The sequence below is a fragment of the Pithys albifrons genome, chromosome 1 (genome assembly GCF_047495875.1).
Source record: "Pithys albifrons albifrons isolate INPA30051 chromosome 1, PitAlb_v1, whole genome shotgun sequence".
Classification (NCBI taxonomy): domain Eukaryota; kingdom Metazoa; phylum Chordata; class Aves; order Passeriformes; family Thamnophilidae; genus Pithys; species Pithys albifrons.
In genome coordinates, this window is record NC_092458.1 from 57,160,640 (window position 1) to 57,182,237 (window position 21,598).

At 39.1% G+C, this 21,598-nt stretch overlaps 2 protein-coding genes and 1 non-coding gene across 6 annotated transcripts; 2 read left to right on the forward strand and 1 right to left on the reverse strand.

Moving 5' to 3' along the window:
- Positions 1–1,638: 1,638 nt before the first annotated feature.
- CCDC122 (coiled-coil domain containing 122) lies at positions 1,639–9,974 on the reverse strand. Its single transcript, XM_071570722.1, has 4 exons — positions 9,861–9,974; positions 7,439–7,837; positions 6,233–6,349; positions 1,639–1,803 (listed from the first exon to the last, which is right to left on the reverse strand). Exons 1-4 carry the CDS (start codon positions 9,972–9,974, stop codon positions 1,639–1,641), a joined length of 795 nt encoding a protein of 264 aa, XP_071426823.1.
- Positions 9,975–11,551: 1,577 nt separating this feature from the next.
- Positions 11,552–11,624, forward strand: TRNAQ-CUG (transfer RNA glutamine (anticodon CUG)). The gene has a single exon. It is a non-coding gene; the product is annotated as a tRNA-Gln (tRNA).
- Positions 11,625–13,199: 1,575 nt separating this feature from the next.
- Positions 13,200–21,139, forward strand: LACC1 (laccase domain containing 1). 4 transcript variants are annotated; one of them, XM_071550739.1, is made up of 6 exons: positions 13,356–13,445; positions 17,023–17,618; positions 18,159–18,340; positions 18,786–18,951; positions 19,496–19,721; positions 20,157–21,139. In XM_071550739.1, exons 2-6 carry the CDS (start codon positions 17,051–17,053, stop codon positions 20,329–20,331), a joined length of 1,317 nt encoding a protein of 438 aa, XP_071406840.1. In that variant the 5' UTR covers positions 13,356–13,445; positions 17,023–17,050; the 3' UTR covers positions 20,332–21,139. The 4 variants fall into 4 exon arrangements, with proteins under 4 accessions (XP_071406859.1, XP_071406840.1, XP_071406850.1 ...); XM_071550749.1 differs by having other exon boundaries at positions 20,433–21,139; XM_071550767.1 differs by having other exon boundaries at positions 17,522–17,618.
- Positions 21,140–21,598: the final 459 nt, after the last annotated feature.

The window sequence follows — 21,598 nt, forward strand, 5'->3', positions numbered from 1 at the left end:
ATATATTAATTTCTCCAGATGGCTGAATAAGGTGAAATTAGAAATCAAGCAAAACAAGAGAAAAGCAGTTAATGACTGAAACTAACAGTAACAGTAAATTCTCTGATTTTTGAAACTTGGATTCCTTTCTAGGAGATGCATGCTATTTTGGTCTGTGTAGGGATGAACAGTTGTAATGTTACAGTAATGCTTGATAAGACTCAATATTCTGGACATACTATCGCATAGAATATTGCGTTTTTCACTTCTACTTTATTTTTTTAATGAAAGCAGCCTGGTTGATATTGCAAAGGAAAAAGACCAAGCCAAAAAACCTTGAGAGTGTAACAATGTTGAGAGAGAGCCTTCACAAGTCAGGATATTGCTTAAAATAACCTTGTATTACGTGAAATAACATATTAAGGGGGGAAATGCAAATATACACGAATATATGAATGTAATAATAGTACTGCATTTTAAGCTTTGCTTTCCTCAGCTAACAATATATAGGCAGGTTAGCATTTTTTCAGAGTAAATAGTCAAATTGCTTAAGTCTTCATTTTATGTTCATGAGTAAAGGCAAATCTAAATTATTCAAGATGACACCTTAAATAAAAAGCTACATTCATAAAAGAGATACATTTTTACAGGTTATGTTCAAACAGAACTACTACCTTAAGTGTAAGACTAGAGAAAGTACTGTAAACTCTTCAAATGCCAAGTACATAAGAAAAAGAAGGCAAAGAAAAATGGCTACTGTTCACTACTATTTTAGTAAGAATTTTTGATAGATTGTCATTTTAATAGGTTGCCATTGATGTTGAGTCATCTTACCAAATATTAAGCACTGAGATGCTAGATAGCTGATACTAGATACTTAAGATTCTCTATACAAAAAGTTCCTCTATAATCAATCATCTATAACACATGCCTATTTCTTGAGGGGGAGTTGTTCCATTTTAAAAGATATCCAGATGTAGCACTCTCTAACCTACTCCTTCCTCTTTGCTAACATATATTAGAGCAGTTGAAGTCAAATTATTTGAAGCCCAGTTCTGAGCGTATTTGTTCCTAAGCCTTTTAAGGCTGGACAGCCTATGTCCTCCTTGTCCCCCATGCTAGGACATCCTGGCAGCCACCAGACAAACAGCCTGTAACATCAGCTATTCTAGTTTCCCACACAGCAAAATACAGGCCATCAGAGCTTTCAGAGTTCAGTAAGTTGCAATAAAAAGGGGTATGGATAGAAGATTAGAATTTTGGTCTCTCAGGAATGTAAATATACACAAGGTATTAATTTCTTTGCAGCAAAAACAATGTAGATCTCAATCTTCAGAGAACAAATGAAATAAACAGTAGCTTCTCAAATCTTCTTTAGTTGACTTTTAAATAAAATACTTCTTGAACCGCCTTTGGTTACGTTAAAAACAAACAAACAAACAAACAAACAAACAAACAAACCCCAAAGTTATTCCAGAGCATTACAGATTGATCCCAGCCTAGTTTATGCCACAAAATGAAAGGGAGAAAAACTTTAAAAAACAAAGAAATCAATGAGCCCTGGCTCAGCTATGAGGCTATTTAAGATGTGTAGTATTTCCAGAATAAAAGCTCCCCTGCCTGGAAAAGATTACCTACAATCTAGCTTTGTTGTATCTGTTACATGATATTTTCTAGCTCCACTACTCCAAGACACTTTCTTAGTTCTGCTGCCTTCTTCTCCAGCTGCTGAATGTTCCAGTGCCATTGTCTTTTGTTGGAATGGACTTTGTTCAGTTGGCAATGCAAACGTTTTAAAATAGCATCGTATCTTTTATTCTGTACCTAAAAAATGGAAAATAAAATTCACTTCAAAATTTCATTCAAGTAAAACTATGTCCAGAGGTGGGTTCAGCTCACTTAGCTCTGTCCAAGTGTTTATTCTGGCATTTGATGAAGTCATTTCATGTTTACATTCAGCTGCTGCGGAGACACAGACATCTAGGAAGCCATTTGTCTAAGTCTGCTTTAGGACAATATGAATCATACCTCACTAACCCAGTAAGGAAGTAAGTTAGGATTTCAGTGTGGGTACCTGCTCTTAGATGTCTAAAGTTTAACAGAGTAAATCTCACTCAAAGAGCATCTCCCATTGTGGCAACACTGTTACATGAAAGATTTCAGACTCTAGAACGAGAGGAGAGAAAAGAGAAAATTTTCATTCTTTGACAAGTGTGTTTAGGTATAAATGAGAATACAAATGAGGTAACCTAGATGTCTGTAGTAGCAGCTTTGTAGTTGCATTGCATTTAAAATAGTACATTTTTCTTAAGCACACATGGAGAACAATGGTTGCTGCAGACAATCCTCTGAAGATTTGCATTCTGGAGTGTAAAAGCATGAAAAATTCACTATAATAAAAATAGAAAGGATATTCCCTTAATGAAAATTTGGGCTTGCTTTGAATGGCATATGAGTGCTAGTGTATAATTAGTCTTGTGTCTGCTTATAGAAATGTTATTACACTGTATTTAACAAACACATGATGGTGTACAGCTGTGTCAGAACTACAGCACTGCCAGTGACTTCCTGCAAGTCTCACTGCCTAAATTTCACATACAACTAAGTAACTTTCTCACTGATGTTTTATAAATTACACTGCCTTCTTTTACTGCTGATGGACTGTCTTCCTTCACCTTGCCTTGCTCTTCACTATAATCATTCGCAAATTTTCGAGGGATGCCATCAGATTCATTCATCTGAATGAGCGCTATGGGGATCTGAACATCACTATATTGTACAACACTGAAACAACTATGATCAATATTATCTGCTTTATTAGAAACATCGCTATTGGGAACAGTCTGGTACGTCTGCTGAGGAAGGGAGCACTAGTATGTTTTCTGGAGAGAGGGAAGCAAGAACATTGCTCTTTTTACTGGGCCTTGTGTACCTATAAGTCAATCTGAAAAAATTGTGTGGGCACTCATAGTATCTCCACCAGCGGGTCATTTAAGGACAGGATAGGTAAGAATTAGCCAAGAATAATATAGTCACACACTAATGTAGGGGAGAGAGCAGCAGGGGAATAGATAGTCTTTGGAGCCTTCTTTTTCGTATTATTTCTATGTAACGATGGATTTTATTTATTTGTGGACATCTTGAATTAGTCCTAATGACTGAAGTCTTGTCCCTACACAGGTAACCACCCTGATTTATTGCTGACTAAGTCTAAGACTGGGATCATGCTCTGCTCTTCAAGAGATGGAGGGTGGGCCTGGTGCTCAGGAAAGGGAGTGAGAGAAGGTCCACAAGCTGCCTTAAGGGTCTCTCAGTACCCTGCCTGATGAGAAGCATACCAGGTATGAATTAGTCGTTGATTTCATTATTTAGCAATGTCAGATCACAGACTTTCCTTGGAGAGAAAAAAAAAAGACGCTTAGGCATCAATTTCCATGCAGAAAGATATTTATAAAAAAAATTTTTAAATTTCCAAAATTCGGCTGCTTTAGAAAGGTGTTCTGAATTACATTCCTGCACGATGTGCTTTGTTGGGGAACTATTTGTGGAGACCAGAAATAATATTGAGACAAAGTGGGAGCACCAGGGCTGTGAGGGTCAATCCATTCTGTTTGAGTGGCAGCTTAGCCATTAACAAGGCTTCCACAGCAATTCTGTAGGCATTTAAGTATAAGGCTTTAGAGGGGCAGATTTAGATGAGTGCTTAATATGATTGCTGAGTAAAGGCTCCAGAAGTCCTAAAGCAACAGCAAACTCATTGATCAGATGCAATGACCTGCTTATATCTGAAGAGTCAGAAACCTGGAAGCTCATATATTCTTTGCAACTTTATTAATCATGGAATCACAGAACAGTTTGCGTTGGAAGGGGCCTTCAAAGACTGTCCTGCCCAACCCCCTGTCATGGGCAGGGACATCTTTCACTAGAACACTTTGCTCGAAGCCTCATCCAATCCAGCTTTGAACACTTTCAATTACGTCAACTTTCTGTGCAAGCTGTTGAAGTGTCTTACCAATTCACTATAAAAAAATAAATATCCTTATGTCCAATTTAGGTTAATTCTCTCTTAACCATTTAAAACCACTGTCCCTTGTCCTGTTAGTACAGGACCTGGTAAAAAGTCTTTGTCCATCTTTCTTAAAAGCCTCCTTTTTATGGTCTCCCTGGAGCAATTTTTTCTTCAGGCTCAGCAACTTCAACTCTCTGTTTATAGGAGAGTCACTTAAGCCCTCTAATCATCTTCATGTCTTCTGGACCTGTTCTGACAGGTCCATGTCCTTCCTATGCTGAGGACCCCAGAGATGGATGCAGCAGGTCCTGTGGGTTCTCACAAGAGTGAAGCAGACAGGCAGAATCTCCTCCCTAATCCTGCTGGCCACACCGCTTTTGGTGCAGACCAGGATACAGGCAGCTTTGTGGGCTGCAAGCACACATTCCTGGCTCATCCCACATTTCTCATCTATTAACACCCCAAATTAGTAGATGAAAGATCCATGTACATCTTGGGGATCCAAGTTCTTCTCTACAGGGCTCATCCCAATAAATTCATCATCCAGTCTGTACTGATATTGGGGACTGCCCCAAATCAGATGCAGGACCTTGCATTTGGCCTTTGTTGAACTTCATAAGGTTATATGCCAGTTACTTTTATCCCATGTAGTGCTAGAAGCTAAGAATCCGTACCATATGTGAAAGTCCTATGACAAGCACTGAAGCCTTGAGGTGGGAGAGTCTGCAGACTAAGACACCTAGCCTTACAGGTCTATGTGTGACCTACAATGTTTGCCTGTTTTGATCAACAGACATCTACCCCATGCATGGTATAAAGTCTAGAAAGACCATACAGTGCAACTTGCCCTACTGTAAATATGTAGGCTTATGACCAACTGAATTATCTCTAGAATACATCAACCACACTGACCACAGCTCCAGTGATTATAGTGGGAACCTTTCTGACTCATGTAGTTATAGTCACCTGCATTCAACCAACCACATTTTGGGTGTCAGCAGTCTGTAGCTGAATTCCACCACTGCAGCTCAATGGAACCTCGTCCATGTGACCAGTATCTCACTTTATTCCTGTGCTTGACTTGAGTGTCCTTTCCCAAGTTGTGCTGAGGACTGCTGGGTATAAATATCTCTTATATACATATAAATTGTCAGGTTTTATATTAAAAATTGGACTGTTTTCAAGAGAATTCTTAATAGAAAATAATACCCTGAAAGATTTAATTATTGAATTTGCTTCCTTCTGAGACAAAAAGATTGCCTAACCCAAACAACGGAAGAACAGGTTAACCTTCACTTTTTAATTAAATTGATTTTGATAACAGAACAAAACTTTACTTTTAGGCTGCCTAATAAAACTTGAGTTTAGAGAACTTTCTTAGGAGAATGTTGCCATGGTAATGAAATATTTTCTCAAAAGCTGAATAGCACAGACCTATTCTACAGTAGCTGTGTTTTGCTTTTCAGGTTAAAAATTCTCTGCCCTTCCCTATCTTATGAAAAATGATTCTTTCTTCCTCTTGCATTTTACAGTGGGCAATAGAGCTAACCTTAGATCAGTTAATCTTTATATTATCAAGCTTTGCTCATTACATTTTGTGGCATTTATTTGAACTAACCTGATAAATGACATGAAACTTCCAAACTAAAAACTATCTAGACATACAGAGTATTTTAGTAAGGGACAAAATATAATATATAGCTCAATTATTTAAAAGAGAAGGTTTTAACTATTTATCAGAATTTTATCTTGGCAGCTAATTAGGAGCTTCTGTGTTATTCCTAATTTAATGTCAGCTCAAATCAGAGAGATTCATGGGAAATCCATTTTCTTGGTGCAATTCATTCTCCCATTGATGAGTTATCAGGAACCATGAGATAAGTCAGGAATAATCAAGTTAGCAGTGAAATTTAAAGTATTTCAGAAGTATTGCAGAAATTTTAAAAGGTGAGTTATGCTCTATTACCTTTCAGTGACCTCTTTCTTTCCAGGACATCATCCAAAAATTTCACAGCTGAACTCCTTCTTCATAAAAAATGTTCTTAACTTAAATTTTTCTCAAGACAGCAATAAAACTCTGAATTTTAGAAAGACTATCAGTACCCAGACTTTAGGATAACACGGTTAGTGTATATACTTGAACAATGTATGACCAGCAATGGTGTATAAAGTACTTCAAACTTCATTTCCACTATCTACATTCTGTCGGGAGAACTGTAATTAAATTTTATTTAAATTACTCACCTCAATTTCTTTTCTAAGCTTAGCATGCTTTTTTTTCTCTTCTTCCAGAAAATCTGTTTTTTTATTGATGAACCCTTTGAATGTTGTGATTTCACTTTTTAAAAGTGTAATTTCTTCCTGTAAGCCAAGATACAGAAACCCACTCCTTGAAAATGGGCACAGTACATCTGTTAAACTTATTAAAAATGTCACATTTTAACAGTCTCACTCCATTATTAGAAATTAAATGGAGGGAAAAATTAAAATTAAAAAAATCACTATAAACCTAATAATAATAATTAATAACAATTTAGGAAAACTAATTAAAATTAATAATTAAATATTTTATAGCATGGGTTTAGACACGGAAGAATATACATTCTTGATGTGAAATTATCAAAAGTACAACAATATAGGCCTTTGAACTCATTTTGACAGGGTTTATTTTGTTTAAATTGTAATTTGTTGAAAATCAAAGAATATTTAATGTCATATTTTAGATATGTTTTCCTTCCCGAAGGTAAATCAATGTTAATAAGTGTTTATTTATCAGTTATACAAACACATTTTCATCAATTTACATTAATAGAGTAACACCAAATTTTCAACAATGCAGGTCACATCAGAGTTGAAATCTGTGATCACATTCCAACTTCATACTTGTATTTGTTCCTACACTGGCAAAATTTTGTGGTGAAAAATTCATATGTGATAGTGTTTAGTAAGTATTGCAATTAGGGTCAAGTGAAAACAACAGTGAGTGTTCCCCTCTTCTTTTTTCTATCACCATCTCATAAAATCTGCTCTCACTGGCAAAGAGCTCAGCTGTAGTTTGTTGACAGGAAAGTTGTTTAAAAAATAGTGTGCTCTTACATGAAAAAGATAACACTACAGCAATCTTCCACAGAATTATGAAAAGTGTCCGTGTAAGTTTATCCAATGATAAAGGTTAATTTACAGCTCTGTAATTTTTTTCATGTCTGAGTTAATTCGATCACACAGAATGAACCTGTCTTTACAAGAATATACAGATAACAACTGATGATGATTTTTTCACTGCATACTGAAGTCAAACTTTAATTAGTGTAGCATTATAAATTGTCTGTATCCCCTTGTAGTTACTCTCTCATGAACCACAAACATATTAGACAAAAGAATTGTATTATAAAAACGATATTGAATTTATTTCACATAAAAGGAAAAAAAAAAACAAATGAAATATAATACCTGTACTTGTTTTATAACAGATCCTTCCGGATTCTGGAGATCACGCATTAACTCCTCTTTCTTTGTCTTTAATTCTTCAACAACAGCTTTCTTTTTAACAAGGTCTATCATAACTGGCATTTTATTTTCCATCTCCCAAAAGAGATGTTTATGACCCTTTATTTTTTCCCGATATTCATTATTTCTTGCAAGTATCATCTCAAACTCTTCTTGTACTGTTTCTGCATCACACCTCAACTTTAAATTTTCAGAATACAGGGCTCTGACTTGGGCCTCCAGATTTTCACAGTGGTATTTTGTCACTTCTATGGCACCATCTTGCAGATGTATTTCCCTTTCTGTTGTCCTTATTTCTAGCAGAATGGAATTCATTTCCTTTTCTAGTTCCTGACGCTTTGCCTGTTAAAATATTTCAGTGTTCTCTTAAGAACATTTTTTTGGGTGGATATGAATTGTCTAGTTAAACACTGTAATTTGTATTTATTCAATAGGGTCTTCTTTTTCACTTGCCTAATGTGGTTTGAATGGATGATAATTAGAGTTCCATTTTTAATATCATCACCTTAGAGGCACAATGCAAGAATACTACCTTAGTCATCTCCCCTTAGAGTGAGTCTAAAATATGAAATAGGGTATTCTTAAACTTAAATTCCTCATATTGCAAGATACATAGGATATGGTAGAACAAACTCAATCCTAGTGTTTGTTTAGAGCTGAAATCTGGTGAAGTTCTAACTGGACTAAAAATATCTAAAGATTCCAAAAATCAGTTACAAACCCACACAAACACATAGAGTGGTGTTTCAGGTGATGAAGCTTAACTAGCCTGTTCTACTGAGGTTTTTAATTCTGCCTTCATCACAGTAGCATTTGAGAGTTGGATTCATCCCAGCTATATTCAGTCCCACAAGAAATATGTATCTAGTCCAAAAAAGGCCTCTACATCTCACTGATAAGAACCGAACAAAAATAGGAAGTAGTACTTCAACACATCGTCAGAAATCACTGAATCATTGAGGTTGGAAAGGACCTTGAAGATCATTGAGTCCAACCCTTAAAGCAGCACTGCTGAGTCCACCACTAAACCAGGTCTCTGAGTGCTACATCTACATGTAAATCTAAGACGGGAGGGCTGAAGTGCTGCCTCAGAAATGTTTCTCTCTTAGATGACTGGCAAGGGAGCCGAGATGACTAATACAGGCTTAGCATCTGATTTGTAGGCCATGCAAATTAGCTATGATGAATCCCACTCAAAGTTCCAGCCAACAGTAATGCACTGAGATAATTAGCATTGTGATTTATGTGACCTATTATCTTTCCCCTAATGGAAGCATTACGAGTGGTATGAAATCTCTTACTCAATGTCTTGAATGGATTAAGACATTATTAGCTATTAAGAACAAAAGTTTCTGCATAATTTTTAATTTGGAAATCTTAGGCTACAGTTTTACAGGATTTGTATCACTGCCAGCTACCATCTACTGAGGATAGGAAAGCAAAAGATCTTAATTGCAAAGATGTTAAATTTTGGAAAGGAAATTATTGTTTCCCATGTCTTCTGTGACATGCACACATGGGAATAGATGTAAAGATGAAAAAGCAGTTCTGCATTTTGACTTTAGGTTTCTAATTATTTAACTTTGCCGTTCTAACATTAACATTTGCACAGAATTCCCTAGAGTTTGGGCTCTTTGAAAGACAAAGAAATAGGTGCACAAGAGGAAACAATAAATGAACCAACTGCATTACACAGGGCTGTAAAGCTTTGTGGCCTTTTCTGAAAACAAATGCCTTTGTCTAAATTCATCACAAATTATTGTTGCAGCATCATCATACTGTATTATGGGATGTTTCATCACTAGGAGAAAGCTTCTTGCAGAATGTGGCTGGTCTACTGACAGTGCTAAGCAAGTTTTCACTGCTACTTCATGGAAGCTGTCTTTGTGCAAAATTTCAAATATCAATTATTTCAGTTTCCATTTTCATTTGCCCATACTGAAAAATGTCAAATGGTATCGTGTCTTTCCTCAGAATTAAAAGTAAGTAGCTCAGAAGAAATTTGATCTCAAAGGTTAAATAATAATTGAAAGCCAAATAAATTTTCTGAGAGATTAGGAAAGAAATCACAGTCTTCACAAAAACTACATGTACCCAGTGTTCTACATAATAGTACTGAATAAAGCCAATATTAATGTCTATTTATGATACTCACTTCAAAAACACAGGTGAAAAAAAAGCATTTTGTGTCAAAAAGATGCTATAAAACAACAATGCACATCCACAGTTTTGACAAAAGGAACAGAATATATTTGCACTCAGCCAGAAAAGATTTAACTACCATCAGCTTGTCTTGTTCATAGGAACACCTCCTCATCTAATGAAAAAAAAAATTGATTCAACTACTCTAAACAAGGTTTATTACCTGCAATTGGAAAAGAACTGTTTTGCTTTTTTCTATCTCTGACGCCTGTGAGTGCTGCCGCTCTGCAACTTGTTTTACGACTTCAATGAGCGATGGAGAATTATGCTTGGCCATTTTAGGCGAAGGTGAAGAACTGGGGGGGGGGGGGGGGGGGGGGCAGGGGAAGAAATGGATTATTTTATCTTCATTCCATTTAATTCCTATTAATGAAACAACATTAAGGGATTTCCTGTGGGATTGCAGATCAACACATTATTTCATTTGGTTCATTTTTAATTAGTAACAGCAGGTTCCTAATGGGTGGACGCACAAAGGGAGTCACTGAGAATTAGAATGCTTTCTTGCAGACTTCTACATGTTTGCCTGCAGCACGGATGCCTTAGTGTGTGCATGCAGTCCCAAGCCTTAGGTGCATCTCAGGATCACCTCAGGGTCACCTCTGGAGCACATTAGGGGCCCCTCAGAGTACCTATCGGGAACCTCAGGAGCACCTCAAGAGCTCCTCGGGGCACCTCAGAGCATCTCAGGGGCACCTCAGAATACCTATGGGGCACCTCAGAGTACTTCAGAGGCATCTCAGGGGTACCTCAGGAGCACCTCAGAGTACGTCAGGAGCACTTAAGGGGCACCCCAGAGTACCTCAGAGTACCCCAGGGGAACCTCAAGAGTACTTCAGGGGCCCGTCAGAGTACCTCAGGGGCACCTCAGGAGCACCTCAAGAGCTCCTTGGGGCACCTCAGAGTACTTCAGGAGCACCTCAGGGGCACTTCAGAGTACCTCAGGGGCACCCCAGAGTACCTCAAGGGCACCTCTGAAGCACCTCACGGGCACCCCAGAGTACTTCAGTGGCACCTCAGAGTGCCTCAGCAGCACCTCTGAAGCACCTCAGGGGCACCTCAGAGTACCTCAAGGGCACTACTGAAGCCTCTCAGGGGCACCCCAGAGCACCTTAGAAGCACCTCAGAGTACCCCAAGGCCACCTCAGCGGCACCTCGGGCGTGAGCGGCTACGCTCCTTCACCGGGGGTGACGGCAGTTCCGGCACCCCAGCACCGCCCCCGCGGGCCTGGCAGTGCCACCGCCCCTCCATCCACTCCGCTCCGCCCGGCCAGCGCCTCAGGGAGCCACGGGGGAGCGCGGCGGGGCACGAGCGCCGGAGTGGGGCTGATCCCTACAGGAACCCGGGGAAAAAATGGTGGGAATAGCCCACAGCGTCCGAAATTGGTGGCTGCTGCACCGCCCCCAGCGGTTCATCGCGCCGGGGCTGAGGGTGCTCTGCTCCCCTTCCTATGGCTCCCAAGTCCCCCGAGTTACCTCATTCCGTGTATTGATTTGCATTGGCTGCCGGGATGTGTTATGCAGAAAACACGGGCTTTGCTGAGCGTCACGGGGTTGCGAGGGAGAAGAGACGAGGCCCAGTGTCTCCTGCTCGATGCCCTTCCCTGGGCTGGAGCCACGGACTGCCCTTGTGCCCCTCATAGTCCTCTGAAACTCCAGGGCAGGGCATTTTAACCCTAAGTCGGACTGCTTCCATAATTTAATTTTAGAATTTATTTTACAACTATTCTATATTTATATTATGACATCTATAACAAATATTTACATATATTAAACAACTTATATATAAAATACATGTTGTATATTAAATATCTATAAATATGAATTATCTATAAGTATATATCATTATGGGGCGGTCCCATGGTGTAAAGGAGAGCACTCTGGACTCTGAATCCCGAGGACCTGAGTTCGAGTCTCAGTGGGACCGTCCCCTGGCAGTTCAATGCCTCCCTGCCATCCCATCCCATCACATCTCGGAAGATCAGCAGGGTCAGCCCCAGTTAGTACCGGGTGCTGTGACAGTCCCGAGGACTTCACTGTCACTGTCCAAGCTCGCTCGGCCGTGGCAGATGGACCTCAGGACTTAAAGGGTGGGGCCAGTTCTGCGCACGCTGTGCCTCACCTAAAAAATCCACTGCGCAGGCTGGAAGGGCACACCCACGTGGGGAGAGCCCTGCCCAAATCTGCGTTCATGAAGTCTGGCCATACATATATGCATATACATATAATTATAAAAACGATCCTGGTTTCATATTTATATATATATATATATATATATATATATATATATATATATATAATGTAAAATATATATAATATTTATAAATATATATATTCTATTATATATATTTATCCGATCTCTTCTCAACTGCTATATATATATTCATCTTAACTGCTCATCCCTTCCTATGATCTGTTTATTTCATCCCTTTTGTTTTAAATGGCATAAGCTGAGTATAATTCTTCAGTCATAGTTGTCAATTTTTCAATATTGTTTTGTACCCTGGATATTTTCTGACTATTTCCTTCTCAGCATTCTGCACCAAAAATAGCCGTGGTAATTAGTTTTTCTTCCTTAGTCTGCATGAAGGGAAGAAAATCATTGTGTTGTTCTCTCTCCACCAAGTGCCCCTGTGAATTTTTAATGACCTACTTCAGCCACATTTGACAGTGGGTGCAAAGCCTCAGAGACGACCCATTTCTGCAAAGCTCATGAAAGGAGATGTCTGGTTGGGGAAGAACAAGATAACTCCATCTATTCCCTTCGGGAGGGAGAACCAGGAGAATTCAGTTCTCATCCCTTTGCCTAGCACAAGCTGGAAGTAAAAGCAAGAGGGGAAATAGCAGGGCACTCCTCAGGTGTGTTCTGGACCTGGCAGTAATGTAGATTTACTGCAGGTGCAGGGAATGGAGGAAGGGAAGACAGCAATTCATGGGAAATCAGATTTTATTAATTCCTCTATTCCTGAATAAATTGCTTTCCTTTTTTTCTTTTGCTTTTTCTTCTGTTGTCGTATACTTAACTGTCATGATTTTAACACAGCTGAGAAAACATATTTATTACCATTTGATTTTTGTACAAAGCCTGATATATATTCCTTATTTCCACACTTGCCTTTTAACCTTTGCATTGTCCTGTCAAAGGATTAAGACCTTTTCACTAAGCTCTGCGAAATTTCCAACTGCTGCAGCCAGAAATTGTCATCCCCTTCTGGGGCCTGTGGCCCCTAAGGCAAACCTCTCATAACCTCTCTGTCTGCATCGAGAACATACTTGGCCTTGGCTGACGGCCAAATTCTTCACCGGAACACGCAGCTACAGCTCAGAGAAGGAAACTCCTTCGGTCTGCAAACTTGTAACTTCTTTGCCTTCTTGTTCTGCTTCGCTGCACCATACGTTTGTGAGTCGGTTTGCGGTTTTGCAATGCTGGTACAGTAGAAGGTGTGATTGCAGCAGGGAGTTCCATGGCAGGGTTAACGCTGCTCCTTCCGGGTTCAGCGCTACCCAGACACTTGTTAATCATGTTGGTGCCTTGCGGTACAGTTCGTTCTTTCCGGTGGAATGAGCAACAAAGCAGGGTCCCATCAAAAAGAAGAAATACAGGTCCTCAGTGTTATCTTACATAGAATGGGAGTTTCCATCTTGTACAAATCAGTTCCAAGGCTTAAAGAAGTGAGATATATAAAGCTGGAAATGTGTATTGTATCAGCTGGTATCTTCCAGGAGTTTAAAAGGATTGGCCACCTGTGTAAGTTAATTCCTGTATTTTGAACTTTGAGTTTATTTATGAAAACTGCATGTACTTCAATGTTTTCATTGAATGTGGTTATCTCTGTTTCTTCAACCTTGCCTAAATACAACTAAGTTAAGAGAGGCAGAATGTTTTATTGTAATCCAGTTTAAGAGGTTAAAATTCTTTTCCTGCTGTTTTTTTGCTTGATGGTGGGGTTTGTTGGTTTGTTTGTTTGGGGTTTTTTCTTTTCTGTTGTTGAAATTTTATTACAAACGTGCTCTTATCCCTGTTCATTTGGGCAGCTTTAATGACCTTTTTTCTTTCTCGGGGCATCTCTCTCTAGCAAATGTTAATTTTCCAAAAATGGTGTAATTTCTCTGAGTTTCTGTACAAATATGAAGTGACCAGCAGGATTCAAAGTTGCAGGAAATGATCAGCAATCTTGTCTTGACTAACAGAGAACTTCTAGAATTGGATTTCTGGGGTTTTTGATAATTGCTTTTTTGTATCTTTTTTCTACCCTAGGCTGTCTTTTCTCTGCAGCCAGCTTTTACTTCCTTCATTGTCACTTTTCTATATTCACTTTGCCCATCTGCTTTTCACTCTTGTTACCCTCCTTACCTCTTTTCTCATTATTGATAATTTTCTTTGATTTTCTTGATATCTGTGCAAGAGAATCTCTTTAGCCTCCAAATGTTTGTACTGACAGTTTCAGGGAGTGAAAAAAACAGCTAATGGGTGGCCTTGACTTCAAGTTTGTGCAAGTATTTGATCAACTCCTTAATAAACAGTTTTTCAAGTGCAGTTACATGCACTGAGGCTTTCCATGGAATGCTGGGACTGCAGAGCATGTTAATTAAAACCTGAATAACCATGAATGCATTTCCATAAGCTAAAACACTGCTCTGCTTGGCAAACCTGTATTTTCAGAAGTGGTTGGTTTTGTTTCTTTTTGGTTTTGTTTTTGGGGTTTTTTGGTGGGTGGAGGGGAGCTTATAAAGGAATCAGTTTTGCTATTATTGCAAGCAAATTAATTTCTGATACCACTGACCTCACTAGGACTCCCTGATGCAAAACTGGAAGGATACAAGGGTGAATCAGCCCCATTGTTCCTATGTGTACATCCCAATAATTGCCCTTGTGAACTTTTTGCACGACAAACACAACAATATAGGCAATTACCTCTCCCTCAGCAAACACTTTCCTTCCACCTTTTCCTTGGTGGTATTTTACTGGGCAAGTATGAGGACAGCAATAAACTCTACTTAGCTTCCTCTACTGACAAATCTGAAGTGGAGCAATAATCTGTTTTTCCTGTACACCCTTCTGTAGTCCTGTCTTTCCTGTGGCTATTAGCTGTACCTAGATTGGGATCATGTCATACTGTGACAGGCCTCCCACAGAGTGTGTCAGGGTAGGAAAGGAAATACTCTGATTTCCTAAGTCATGGTCTTTGACATGAGCCTGTTTCGTCACTGTTTTCTTAGCAAGCTGTTTTCTGTAAAAGCCATTATCAGCTGTATCGAAATAATACTGTGAGCAAAATCAAGAGTCATAAATTCCTTGGCAGATGCTTTTATCTACTGTCATATTTTGATACTTTCAGTCTACCTGTTTTGATAGTCACTAACTAATCATTGTAACTGTTCAGTTCACAGAAAGGAAAACATCATTTTCAGTCAGGATTATTTTTCTTCCAGTCTGGGGGAAAGAACAATGAAGAAAATACAGAATGTTTTCTGTAAAACCTTCTTTGAATAAACTGTTCATTTAAACCAGAAAGGTCTTTGGCCTTTCATTTGAGTGTAGAAACTCTCGGAATCCATTCTAAACTGTAAAATGCCAAGGAGTATTCTCACGCACACACAGAAGCAGTATTTTTGCAGAATAATGTAGTGTTGTGAAGCCAGAGCATGCATGTAGTTACAGAAGAATGAGGATTTGGGGCAGAAAAATAGTGCTGGGCATTATCTGATGCAGTTATCTCTGGTAGCAGAGCATTGCTCACAGAATCATGGAATGTTAAGGGTTGGAAGAGACCTTAAAGATCATGTAGTCCCAATCCCCGTGCCTTAGGCAGGGACACATTCCACTAGACCAGGTTCCTCAAAGCCCCACCAAATCTAGCTTTGAACACTGCCAGGACTGGGTTATCCACAAACCTCCCTGAGCAACCTGTTCCAGTATCTCACCACCCTCACAGTAAAGAATTGCTTCCTGTTATCTCGCCTAAATTTCCCTTCTTTCAGTTTGTGCCAATTAGTCCTTGTACTCCTGATGGTTACTACTGTACCCATTACTTCTTGATTTCAAAGTCTTACAAGACTTCTCAATTTCTTTGTTTCTGTAAAGATATGAATTTTCCTACAAATAAATTATATTCATGCACAATTTGTTGCTATGCAAAAAATAACAGTGTTAAAGAATATTCTAAATTATTATGAGGTCTCACAACTGCTGGTAAAGCTGCATATATTTCTTCTAGATCAAGCACAATGCCTTCGAGGTTCCCAAAACAGAGGAATCTATCCTTTTGTTCCAGACCTTGGGAGGCTTCCACTGGAAAGTGAAGGATTAGCAAAGAGGGAGAAAAGAAAGTAAGACACTTCTGAGAGGATATACAAAATAGGCTCTCATAGCAAGAGGCAGAATAGATGTATTGACAAGTCTTCATGGGTAGGCCTAGCTGGGCTTGGATCAACAAAGTTCCAAAAAGGGAAAAAACAAACCACTAAACCTGTCATTACACCAAGGGCCACAGGACAAAACATGAATGATAGGATGATTTGAGATAAGCTCAATATATCGTGATTTCAGAGCAAAGAGTGCAGCTAGCAGTGTGATAAAGCTGAGGCAGGAAGTTGTACACAGTATTTAATTATTTGAATTTAGTTCTAAGTACTTTTTGTGTTAGGTAAAGTTTCATTAACCTGTGCTGAGTTCCTGTGCATGCTGAAAAGAAGAACTATACTGATCATGTGCCCTTTCACAGAGAAGTCAGAAAGTAGCAAGTCAACACTTTTGGTAACACAAAAGGGAGAAGTACAAAAGGTCTTGTGGGTAAAAGTGTCATTGCACTCATAGCCCAGCACCCTGCATCCAGGAGGGGTAGCAGACGTGAGCTCCGCCTCAGTGATAAGTGTCTTAAACACTTCCAAAAAGATTGTTACAGAAACTCCTCAAGTCCCAGCAAGCTAAGAGACCTCTGTATTTGCTTGCCCTCATGGAAGCTGGAGGAGGGCCCATCAATCAGATGTCAAGAGGATCGATTAGGCTAATGTGGGTTAATTGATTCAATCTAATCTTATGTATCAATCTTTCATCATCCCTGACCTGGGAAAAACCTGAAGTAGGTGGGGTGGTAGGGAAATACCTAAATGCTTAAATAAATACATAATAATTCCTATTTCTACTAGTTTTATTTTGCTGCAATTTCTTTTGGTGCAGCCAGGAAATCCTGAGTTAGTAATTAGCTGCTATGTACCTTCTCTACACAGTATCACTGAATTAATTGCCTCAATATTCTGTGTTTGGACTAACAGTGCTGTCATGCCTTTTTGTTTGTTTTTCATGTTTTGCTACTGCTTGGCAGTTGTAGAAACTTTAAAATATCCTGGAATATGGTGGAAGCGGTACTGGTAGATCTGTTCAGCCTCCCAGCCAACTTGCAGGACAACATACAAGGATCACTATGCAACACACTGGAAACTATTGAGAAATGCTCTTCCATCTGTGCTCCATTTGTTTATGTCATGTGTTGCCAGAGGCAGGGGAGTGAAAGGAAAGGTGAACAAGAGTTCTTGCTTCCACCTCTGGGAGGTTTTCAGAGTCTGGAGAGAACACTGGAGGTGGTATTTGCTCCGACTACAGCTGCTGCTTTGTACACCATCAAACAGAGACTGGATGAAAAAGATCTAAGCATCATTAAAGTTATTCTCCCTACCTTAAGAAAAGACTCAATGAAAGTATATATAGACTATCTCTTTACAGCAGTCTACCAGTTTGAATTTGAGGATTTACAGATGGTATCTAACTGTGAAAACATACAGATATCTGAACCTCAGGGTGAAGGGCAAACACTCCTTTCACAGGACATTGCACTCATCCGAAGTGAGATTGAGATGCACTTGGAAAGCCTGCCAAGCCTGAAAGGGGAGCTCACTATCTTCAGCTCTTCCCTGATCCCAGGTAAAGAGAGTTCAAGTTAATAGTTTTTGCAGATTGTTACCAAGCATATTTCTTCAAGGGAATTGCTAAATGGGTAAGATTTGGAAATGTCCTCAGGCAGCAAATAACTATATGATGTTGTAATAGTGTATCATAGTCTATAAGAGGGAGAAGTGTCAATAGAATTAAAGTAAAAGACTGGCAAGTCTGTTCCAGGCCTGGGACACGATCAGAGGAAAGACAGTCCTGGTTTTAGTGAAAGCATTACTGCAGACAGTAAAATCTCCTCCCTCATCATCTGGAAAGGCAGGCCAAGAGTTTCTCCTGGTCTGCAGCCCCACACATGCCTGATGTCTCTGTGTCCCTGCCATGGCATGATTATGAGCAAGAAGGAAATTAGAATCATTAAATTTAAATGCCACAGCTAAAGACAAGGTAAACCAATACTCAACTTGAGTGGCTGATTCCAGGTCTCTTCAGTATAAAGCTGTGTATAAAATCAGTATAAAACCTGGTCTTGTGTTGAAGGCAATTGTTTGTTGTCTCTTTTTGCCTTGCCAGATGATATTTTCCTGCATGGGTTCACCACAAGGACAGGTGGGATCTCCTATATACCAACTCTAAGCTCCTGTAATCTCTTCAGCAGTTCCAAGCGGAGGGACCCACAAGTTGTTGTTAAAGAAAATCTCCGTCGGCTAGCTAATGCTGCAGGATTTAACCCAGAGGCTTTTCACAGAGTGAAGGTATCTTATAAATTAATGGATTTAAGTAAATGGGTCAGATCTTCCTGCTTGTATCCCTGGCATTATTCTTAACTTTGTCAGCAAGAACTTGTGAGAGGCAGCTGGCAGCTTATCTGAGGGAATAGCCATTCAAACTATAAGCCATTTGTCACAATATGGAGAAGCAGCGCTGATTCTTCCAAGTTGTTCTAGCATTTAACTTATCACAGAGTAGAATAATCAGAAAAATGATCAGAGCAGTTCCTCCTAAAAGAAAAATACACTATTGCTTCTACAGGGGCTTTCTACTGACACATCTGCATGATATTTGAACAAGGGAGTGCCTGATTTTCATGCATAATCAGCTGGCACAGAAGAGTTGGTGCCAAAGAAAAAACATTGTACTAGACAGAACTGGGTTGTTTTGCTGCCACATCACTGTCCGTGCCTGGTTTTGTTTTGACAGGTTGATCACGCTAATGCTGTGTGTATTATGGGAAAGACAGAGCCTGACAGCTATGATGGAATAGTTACGGATCAGAAAGGTGTTACTCTAGCAGCTCCAGGTGCTGATTGCATACCCGTGCTGTTTGCTGATCCTGTCAGAAAAGCCTGTGGTGCTGCTCATTCTGGTAGGAATTGCACTCACTGGGCAATGCAAAGATTTTCCAGGACTCAAACTGAGATTTCTTCAATCTATTCCAAACAATGCCCAAGTGCAAATTTGGTGTCTGTCTTTTCCAAACAATTTCTCTAGCTTGAACCTCTTTTTTGTCCCCCCTAAAATAACATTAAACCACTTTCACCATACTAGAAAAATACATTTCTGACATATTTCTATTGTCATATTCCTATTTAAATGTTTCAAACACAGAGGAGCTGTAAGGTATGCTTTAGTTGCCCAAACCAGGACACTGAGAAAAAAAGAATTCTGGAATTCTAATCTGAAGTCTTCTCTCTAGTTTCCATCTCCGCAGAATTATATCAGCAAATTGATAGCGGGTAATATATATAGTTTGGGTATTTTAAAAAACATAATTTATTATTAGATATAATTTTGTAATTTTAGGAGTAGGTATATTTCCTAATTTATACCTTTAATAATAGCATATATTTTTAGCTACTAAAAAATTAAAGAGACAATTTATACAATTTTTTTTCAATCATTTCTCACAGGATGGAAAGGCACATTGTTAGGAGTGTCCATGGCCACTGTAAATGCCATGGTATCTGCATATGGCTGTAATGTGAAAGATATCCTTGTGGTGCTTGGCCCATCCGTAGGACCTTGCTGCTATAAACTTCCTTATGAATCAGCAAAAGAATTTCACAGAATTGATCCAAAGTGTGTGAGACTATTTGACTCTGCAACTCCTTATGTTGATATTAGAAGAGCAACACGGTAAGCCTCCTGAGGGAACAAAAGACTAATTCCACATTAGTTATCAATAATTATTTTGATATTGTATTGTTCACCACTAATACAGCGAGGGTCCTCACCATCTTAAAGTACTCTCTAGTACTTTGCAGATCAACAAATGATGCCTTTGAATGAATGGCATCTGCTCACTTTTGCTGTGTCAACTATTATTTTATTGTTATACTGGTAGTTTATGGATTATAGAGAAAAGTTCAAATGTAATGTGGTTTTATTGATTTCAGGAAAGCAATTATATTAGTCTAATACTGGAAGAAAGAAAAAAGAAAAGCAAATGAAAGTCCCAGTCACAATATTGGCACAGTTTGTTCAGTTGGTACTTGAGGTTCTGTCTTAATGATAGTGCCTTATGGAATGTGAGGATGTACAAAAAATATTATTTTCTGTTTCTTTTTAAAGGATTCTTCTTGAAAGAGGTGGAGTTCTTCCTGAGAACATCCAAGATGATTCTATCACAGACCAGAACCAAAATATCACTTTCTGTACTGCATGCCACCCTGATAAATTTTATTCTCACTTTCGTGATGGCACTAACTTTGGAACACAGATTGGCTTCATATCAATAAGAGACTGAGACAGTGTCTCTTATTGTAGAATAGTATTTAGACAATAAGTCTGGTGCATTGTCTGGCATCCTGCTCTCCTCATAGAAGTTCTTCCTCCTTCCTTTCACAGACTTCCAATACAGAATGCATGAGTCTTTGAGATCCTCCTGCTTCTTCCCTTCCCTGCCATTCTGAGGCAAGAATAAATATCTAGGGTGTGGAGGCAACAGTTCTTATGTGAGAGAGGGTGCAAAGGAAACAAGGACAAGCCACACAACTGGCAAAACTCTTCTGCAACACCAGATGCAAGCTTCAAGTTTTTGGATCCTCCTTGACCAAATATTTTCCAGCAACTTCACTGTCTTAAGGTGATGAAAGCACAAAACCCCTCAGACTTCATTAACTTCTCTGTGAGAGTGTTAAGTCAAGTTAAGTAGGATATTAGTAATAGAAGAAGAAAAGCCTGTATGGCATGTTAACTGTTTGAGAGCAGCCAACTTTTGTAGTTTCAGCTGAAGCCTTATGGAATTTTCTGCATGGGATTGTTTTAAGTTGGATTAAAGAAGAGCTCCAAAACACTTACAGGACTTTTCCTATGGAAAATAACTTGAGAGTGAAAAGCAAGCAAACTACTTTGGGGCACACATTGAAAATATATGAACATTCACCATTCTGTACTTCTTGATTGTAAATAAAAGAAGGCTAAGATTCTTAATATATGACGTATGTTCATGTTTGCTTAGTATTGGGGTTTTTTTTTAACATCAGTGCTTTGATAATGCACATAGACACAGTCTCAGCAATGCCAAGTTATTTAATAAAAGTCTAAAAAGTTGAGTGAATTTAGCCTCAAGTAATTTTACTAACCAGTAATTGGACTTCTGTGTCATACTAAGCAAATTTTAAGTGTGCACTGTTTTCTTTTGGCCATGAAAAATAGACATGATGTTTTCTGACACATGAACAGTGAGAGATTGCTCATGGTAGAACTATGCTGACTGTAACTTGCAGAGGTGCCAAGCACAAGCCTTGGGCCAGCGATGAGCATGACGTACTTTCTATTTGAATTCAGCGATCTGTCGCAGGTCTGACTGTTGTGTCCGCTAGAGGTCAGTGCTCGCTCGCACTGCGCTCCTATCCCTGGCGGCGCGGATAGATAGGAATTCAAACCATGCAGTTTGCAAAGCACTGCACGGCATAGGCTGCTACTTTTGCATCTATAATCATCTGCCAAGTTACTCTAGTATCCGTGTTTGAAGAGGAATCTGTTTTTCATTTTGTTGGGTTCTGATTCGG